Source organism: Anopheles merus, chromosome 2L, assembly GCF_017562075.2.
Source record: "Anopheles merus strain MAF chromosome 2L, AmerM5.1, whole genome shotgun sequence".
In the NCBI taxonomy this organism is placed as follows: Eukaryota; Metazoa; Arthropoda; class Insecta; order Diptera; family Culicidae; genus Anopheles; species Anopheles merus.
The window spans coordinates 45,403,565-45,410,980 of NC_054083.1; the positions used below are offsets into that span (position 1 = coordinate 45,403,565).

At 52.8% G+C, this 7,416-nt stretch overlaps 1 protein-coding gene across 1 annotated transcript; it reads left to right on the forward strand.

Moving 5' to 3' along the window:
- The first annotated feature begins 546 nt into the window (after positions 1-546).
- LOC121592970 (E3 ubiquitin-protein ligase Topors-like) lies at positions 547-6,330 on the forward strand. Its single transcript, XM_041914947.1, has 4 exons — positions 547-1,472; positions 1,540-1,958; positions 2,036-5,264; positions 5,347-6,330. The coding sequence occupies exons 1-3, from the start codon at positions 1,233-1,235 to the stop codon at positions 5,187-5,189; spliced, it is 3,813 nt and encodes a 1,270-aa protein (XP_041770881.1). The 5' UTR covers positions 547-1,232; the 3' UTR covers positions 5,190-5,264; positions 5,347-6,330.
- Positions 6,331-7,416: the final 1,086 nt, after the last annotated feature.

Consider the following 7,416-nt stretch of genomic DNA (forward strand, 5'->3'; position numbering starts at 1 on the left):
CACTTTCTTCATTGTTCACCCTTTTTGCACTGCTATTTTTCAATAGTTTTTGCCTAAAATCGCCTGCCCTCCGTGCATGTTTTATTTACCGGACGTTTAAAAAAACCAAAACAAAACCTTCCGTTTACATTTGCGTTTGACAGGTCTTACAGTGCGTGCTAAACTGTGCGCAACATTCGACACGCCATGATATTCATCCAATGCGAGAAGCGATCATGTTTTTCATTGTTTTAAAAACTAAATTAAAAACAAAAGTATTTTGTGTAATGAACTTGAGCCGATGATCACTCTTTATTCACAAATATTAAACATTCAAGCAAACATTAAAGCATAAAGATTAAAATTTCGCTTCGTAGTTTGTGCTAAAACGGGCTTTGCTATAAAATTCGTACCACTCTTTATAGCACATTTTGTTTACTGTTCTAAAATGATGCAAAAAATGATTAATTTGCTGCTTTTACTGTTTTCAGATCATCCAACGACAAATAACAAATTTTAAACTTTAATTACATACAATTTTCACAAAAATCCACCCCACCTTGGCGAAAATTTTGTTCCCAAGCGCACACTTTGTGTGCTCTTCCCGAAACGTCAAACCGCGAGCAGCGAACCGTGCGCATGTGTGCGTGCACTGTGTTTATCCGAACGTGCGGGCGCTGACTGTGTGTGTGCGAGCTGTTTTGGTCGTCTCTCCTGTGGCACTGTGTGGTTCGGAGGAAGAAAATACTTGATTGTATCGATTCGTGAAATTCATTAATGTGTCTTGCCAATATTACCCAGCGTCGCGTTTTGTTATGTGTTTACTTTGAGGCTCGTCGCGGACGGTAGTGTGTGCGGGCCCCGTACGGTGCAAACGAGCGAAAAAGGTGCCCGTGCTCCCGTGCTAATGGCTGCCAGACTGAGCTGTCCGTGTGCGAACCACACAGCAATCTTTATGCGCTGCCAGTCGCATTAACGGCGGAGGAGAATATGCAAACGCCACGCAAAATAAAGCCCTCGGTTGGTTTGATACAGTGAAACAAGTAGGCATTAGAGGTGTGCATCGAATCTGAATCACGCAGATTGGATGCGTTTGGTAGGGCCTGCGGCCGACTGTACATTCTCGATTCTTCCCTGACACAAAGTAGCAGTGCCCGTGTGTAGAGAGTTAGTATAAAGCATACCCAGAAAACATTGCCCGCACACGAGGGGCAGTAAACGGGGGTCCAGCGTCTAGCAGTTAGCCTGCCACCATGGAGGAAGTGCCCGTGGATGACTGTCCACCCACACCGGAAATACTTCCACTCTCCGTCACACCGCCCCGTCCGGAGGTGGTGTACAGCTCGTCGTCGGAGGAGGCCGAAGAAACGGCGGACGGTCGCCGCTCTCCGCCGCCCAAGTGTGCGATCTGTCTCGGCAAGTGTCGCCAGCCAGCATTTGCCAACTCGTGCAAGCATCAGTTCTGCTTCCGCTGCCTGCTGGAGTGGAGCAAGGTCCGTACTGCGCCGTAGAGCCACCGAGTGAGCCATTTTTCATCCGCCCATTTCCCATTCCCATTAGGTCAAGCCAGAATGTCCACTGTGCAAGCAGCGATTCCTGTCGATCGTGTACTACAAATCGATCGACTGCTTCGAGCAGCACACCATCCCGGTGCCGACCGCGAACGAGGCCCGGGCACGCAACCGGGAAACGTACCACGAGCTGAACCTGTTCCTGTCCAACTCGCCGCGGTTCGCCGCCTACAGCATACCGTCGAACATGACGCTGCGCCTGCAGTCGAACAACGACCGGCTGCAGGAGCTGCTGCTGCACCAGTCGAGCGAGGTGGACCGATTCATACGCGAGTACGGCAACCAGCCGATCCCGAGCCGGCAGGATCAGCTCCGGTGGCGACAGTTCGTCTACTCGAACCGACTGTACGCGTGTCCGATGCCGGATCTGAACGGACGCTTTCGGGACACGTCGGCCGCATTTTATAGGTAAGCTGGCGCTGCCCCTGATCGACCGAAGTGGCTAACAACCACTTACTTACCATTTTTTGCTTCTACAATTTTAGAGAAAATCCGGCACAGATGCATCGTGTCCTTTCCTATATGCACAGGGATCTGCTGGTGCTCGGTGTGAACATAGCGGTGCACGCACCGAACATGAACGTGCTGGAAGATCTGCTCCAAACGCACGACATTGATTCCCGCGAGTTCCTGCTGCGCATCCTGCGCCACATGCCGCTGGAAACGGGCGAACACTTCCAGCACGAGTGTACCAACTTTGCCCGCTCGCCGTACGATATGATCGGGTACGATCGGTGCGTCCAGTACAATCCGCGCTACTACCAGCCGCGCCGTGTGCGCAGCGGTGAGGTCATCATCTCATCGTCGGAAGAGGACAACGATGACATCGTGTATCTGCCCGAACCGTCCGCCAGCACATCGTCGACGAACGAGACGTCCAACGGTGTGGCTGCAGCAGGGGAAGGAGGTGCTGGTAACGGTGCGAACGGTGGCAGCAGCAGCTCCGGCACAGCGAGCACCAACCAGCGGACAGGACGAACGGCTGATGTGCACATTGAGTTTCGCTCGCTGGTCGATAGCGCCGGGAATGAGGAGCTTCATCCCGTCGTCGTATCCGCTTCCCAGCCACAGCAGCCGCAGCCGCAGCAGGGAGTGAATGTGCTTCCACGTGTGCCCCTAACCTCTACCGCGGCCTCGAGCGCCGTGCCGACGGAAAACATCCTCCTCTCGTCGAGCGATTCGGACGACTGCCAGTTCGTGTTGGCACAGAAGCCGCCCCATCTGCGCACACCCGACCATGTGGTCGATCTGGAATCGGCCAGCGATAGTGATGTGGTGTTCGTGGCAGAAGAACCGCTGGGAGAAGCCGGTCCAACGGCGCGTGGCACGCGCCAGCAGCTGGTAAACTTGATGAAGAAAGAGACGGCCGCCAACCAGGACTACAACAATGGCGCATCGACCAGCTCGGGATACTGTGGGGGCGGTGGTGCAGGAGGAGCTTGCGGTGGTGGTGGTAATGGGGGAACCGGAGGCAGCAGTGGCAGTGTGGCGAGTGGTAGCGCCGCACTACGCACAAAGTATTACGCGCGGCCACGGTTGACGCGCTACTCGGGCGGCATCGGGGTGAAGAGTATCTACGAGGCGAGCGATTCGGACGATAGCGACTGTGACTCGCTGTTTAATCTGCCGCCGGGCAGGCGCGCGATCTCGGGCAAGGGTAGCGAAACGGACTCGAACGATGATCCGGACTATGGGCAGCGGAAAAGGAGACGACCGAACAAAAAGAACACACAGCCCAAGGCGGCGAAGCGTGTGTCGAGGAAGCGGCGTAATAGGAGTAGCAGCAGCAGCAGCAGTAGTAGCAGTAGCAGCAGCGACAGTAGTAGTAGCAGCAGTAGTAGCACCAGTAGCCACGATCGCAGCAGAAGCCTCAGCAGCAGTAGCAGCAGCAGCAGCGAGGAAGAAAGCAACGGAAGAACGAGCGGTTTGGGCAACACGGGCACTAGCAGCAACACCAGCAGCAGCAGTAGCAACAGTGCCAGCAGAAGCAGCAGCTCGTCCAGTAGCTACGCGTGCGGCAACAACTGTGCCACCGCGTATCGTAAGAACGTGATCGTCGAGATCGAATGTGGACGGCAGCTGCGGCGAAACACCAGCCAGCAGCAGGCACACGCCGCCTACATAACACGGCTAAAGTCGACGCAGACCGATTCCAAGGGCCGATCGAAGAAGAAGCGCAGCCGAAAGGCGAACGAGAAGGAATCGAAACGCGCCGCCAAGGAAAAGAACGTTGCGGCGACGTCCCCCGCCAAAGCGAAACCGCGTCGTAGTAAGGCGAAAAAGAAGTCATCGGCGGTGGAGAGCGTTGGCGCGAAAGGTGCGAAGTCGAAAGCGAAATCGAAATCCAAATCGCGCAGCGCATCGGCACGCAGTGGCGGCAGAAGCAAAAAACGTACCAAACCGGCGTCCGAGAACGAGCAGACACGCTCGACACCGCTGCTGGATGAGGATGCGCTGCTGGAGGAAGGCGCATCCACCGGGGCGCACTACGTCATCGCGTCAAGGCCGTCGGTATCGCCCACCATCGACGTGACGACGGTCGATGGGGCGGAGTGTAGGGAGCGCAAGCTCAAAAGTGTCATCATAAAACGATGCCACTACACTAAATCATCGTCCGGCAGTCGGACGAACGATGCGATGGTGGTAGACGAGGAGCCAGCGTCCGGTTCGGGTGTCTCAGGACCGGGTGGCCAGGAAGCACCAACCAGCTCGCGGTTGACGGTGGAGGAAGAAACGAACTCGGACGTGAAACAGGAAGAGCCGCTGAAGTGTGAACCAACCGACGACAACGATATACAGCTGTCCTCTTCCAGCGGATCGTCGACCGACTCGGAACCGGAGGTCCCGGTATCGAGCGGATGGAACAGTTCCCGATTTTCCTCCGTTATCGCCGTGGCAGCACCAACGTGCTCGTCAAGCGTGTCGTTCAATCCGACGCTCACGTCCGCCGTGCATCCGCAGCAGCACTGGCCCCTGCAAGACGCGGGTCAACAGTACATGCAGGCGCAACTTCAACTGCCAACCGCCGACAACGATCAACACCATCAACCCCCGTGCAGCCTGCTCGAGGTGGACGAAAGCAACACCGGCGCATCGGAATCGATCTTCGAGCCGACGTTAAGCTGGGCGGAAAGCGATACCAACCACCACCAACACCAGCAGCTGCAGCAGCAGCAGCACCGTCCGCTCCTGCTGCCCGAGGATCGTGCCCTTTCGTCGGCGGCCGCCTCCCCCTTCTCGTCGATATCATTCCCACCGTCCACGACGTCCGTTTCGCCGTCACCATCGCTGTCCTCGCAATCGCTGGCGCTGCCGGCTTCGGTCGCCTCGCCGCTCCAGCTGATCGAAAGCATGGGCACGATGGACAGCGACTCGCCGCTGCCCTCCTCCGTCCTCGGGCTCGATGCGATCGACGGAGCGATGGACGAAATCATGGCAACGGAGGAGGTAGTTAGCAGCGGCGGTGTCGTCATCGATGGGGTCGATGCGGCAATCGCACAGCCACCGATCGCTGTGGAAGTGTTGGAGGGTGTCGGTGTGCAGGATCCCGTGTCGGTCGCACCGTGCGTGCTCGAAGCGCCACCACCAGCAGCAGCACCAGCCGATGGAGGAAGTGCCGGTGTGCAGCTGCAACTGTGAGATTTACTGCGCGTTATCGATTTTATCGATTGGTTGTAACTCAGGACGAATCAAATCATCTTCAAACGGTACGAGGTAAGTGTTGGTAGTTGTATGCCGTTTTGAAACAAAGGTGTATTGTACTAAACATGTCATCTCTTTGCTTGTTTGTTTGTAGGCCTCTACGCGTACGCTGTTGTTACGCTCAAAGACGGATACGATTAGAAGTTCCGTTTCTAGCAGCCGGCGGTTACCGTTTTATGAAACACATGAATGAACGGAGAGAAAACGACGGCTCAGTACCAAAATGTTCGTTGCTAGGGTCACTTGCTAGGGTATAGGCACTAAAAGTATAAAACTCAAAGTCGTTATCCCTGAAAGAATAGTGGCATCGGTTGCCCCAAAAGTGTGCTTCGGTTGTTGTTTCAGCGTGCTCTACCCTCTCGGTGAACACCATCGGACAATGGGTGTGTAAAAGGAAGCGGCAGACCCTTTCTTTAAAGCGACACAGTTTTGCTAAAGCACACAGCGTCTAGGGATTGTAGATGGTAAGGTATAGAGACGAGCACACAAACTATAGGGCTTCGACACATCTACCCACTACTCTCACCGAAACTGCCCAAGCGGGTCGTGCATAATCCGTAAGTTTGTAAAGTGTAAGCAATCTGTAATTGTTTCGTGTATATACGTTAAGGTAGCAAAAGTGAACTCCCCATCGTGTGTTCGGTTTACTCTAGCGCGCGGCATGCGAGTCTTAGCTCTTTAAGTGAAGTTTTTCAATCCAAATCGACATGTCTAGCTCATGTTGGTTTGGCGCAGTGTGCAAGAGTGGTTAGGAGATAGAGAGAGGGGAAGGAAGGGAGTTAGTGGGAGGTTGAAACGGCAGAAAAGAAATGCAAGCAGTTTAGCAGCGCTCAGGAGAATTTTTACTAGAGCAGGAGATTTGAACTTTGGGACTCGCTCGAAATGAAAACTGTATTACGAATGGTGCGAGTTTGTGCGAGTGTGTGTGTGTGTGTATCCCGTGACAGTGTGCAAGGTTTCGCGCGACCTTTTGGCTGACATTTGTAAAGTACTATTTTCCAATTCCAAACAAACAAACAAAACAAATACAATGGCCGTTTCTATTTCAACGATAATAAAACAGATGATAATGAAATAATCGAAGTTTGCTTCTTTCCAGGTACACACCGTCCATGAGTTCAAGAACATTTTACCGACCTTTTGCTGGAAGAGAAGAGATCGATTTAGGGATAAATCACTCAAGAATTCAAAGATTTTACCATTGGAAATGAGTGAAGAATTTGTAAGAGGGACGACATCTGCTCTGAAGACGTTAAGAAGACTGAATGGATGCCTCAAAATTCCGTTTATCCTTCCCTAACTTTGTACAAAGGCCAAGAAAAAGTACCCTGACTTGAACGTGACCTTCAGCTGCAGTCCGGCAGATGCAGTAAGTCAAGCACACTGTAATTACTCTAACGATGAGGTTGGTAGTAGTTTAATTTCCATTAGGATCATCCTCCGATAGAAAGGATTGTCCAGTTTTTTTTTTACAAAGTGTTCAAATCGGTCCTCAAACTGCTGAAAGTCTAGTGTATAACACTGCAGACCTTCATTTGAGTGTGTTATGATAGGATCTTTTTGCTATTAGAGCGTCTCAGGTCTAAGGATTATCTACTTTCTGACCATTGCTCTAATTGGTGGACCAAATTAAGTTAAATGAGTTAAATTTTGGAAAGCCTGTATATGTTCGGCAGTGGTATGACGCACATGTGAGCTGGCGCGTTTGTTGCAACTCTCCAAATCGGGAGTATCATGCATGCAATTACTGTCAGCTGTTGCGAATTGTGTATCATTAGAATCCACCTGCCCCCTCCCCAAAAAAAACTGACCAAATACCACTCCCGGCAACATCAGACAAACCGCAAACTGCGGAGCGGGAGCTGCCCAGCTTTACGCTGCCATAAAGGTCATGACCTCTCATAGCTGTAAACCTCCAGCTCCTCCCCCCCTCTTTTAAGCCACACATGTGTTGCGAAATCTGGCCAGCAAACGTAATCATCCTGCTCCCCGTTCATCATGCCCCCCGCACAAATGCCCGTGGTTCGACCTTCAACTTGAGAAACGATGATATTGTGGGTGGTTTTGGAAAGCATAACTCCCGTTGAAACGGAACAAATCTTCTTCATCGATGGATAAGGGTCGGATCACACCGGCGCACCTATCCAGGTTCCCATTGCGGAGA

What these genes read in the sequence shown, in the direction of transcription:
- LOC121592970 (XM_041914947.1), top strand. Translation starts at nt 1,233, where the DNA reads ATGGAGGAAGTGCCCGTGGATGACTGTCCACCCACACCGGAAATACTT. An exon ending in GCCTGCTGGAGTGGAGCAAG is followed by an intron (nt 1,473 to 1,539) that starts GTCCGTACTGCG and finishes CATTCCCATTAG; the next exon opens with GTCAAGCCAGAATGTCCACT. An exon ending in ACGTCGGCCGCATTTTATAG is followed by an intron (nt 1,959 to 2,035) that starts GTAAGCTGGCGC and finishes CTACAATTTTAG; the next exon opens with AGAAAATCCGGCACAGATGC.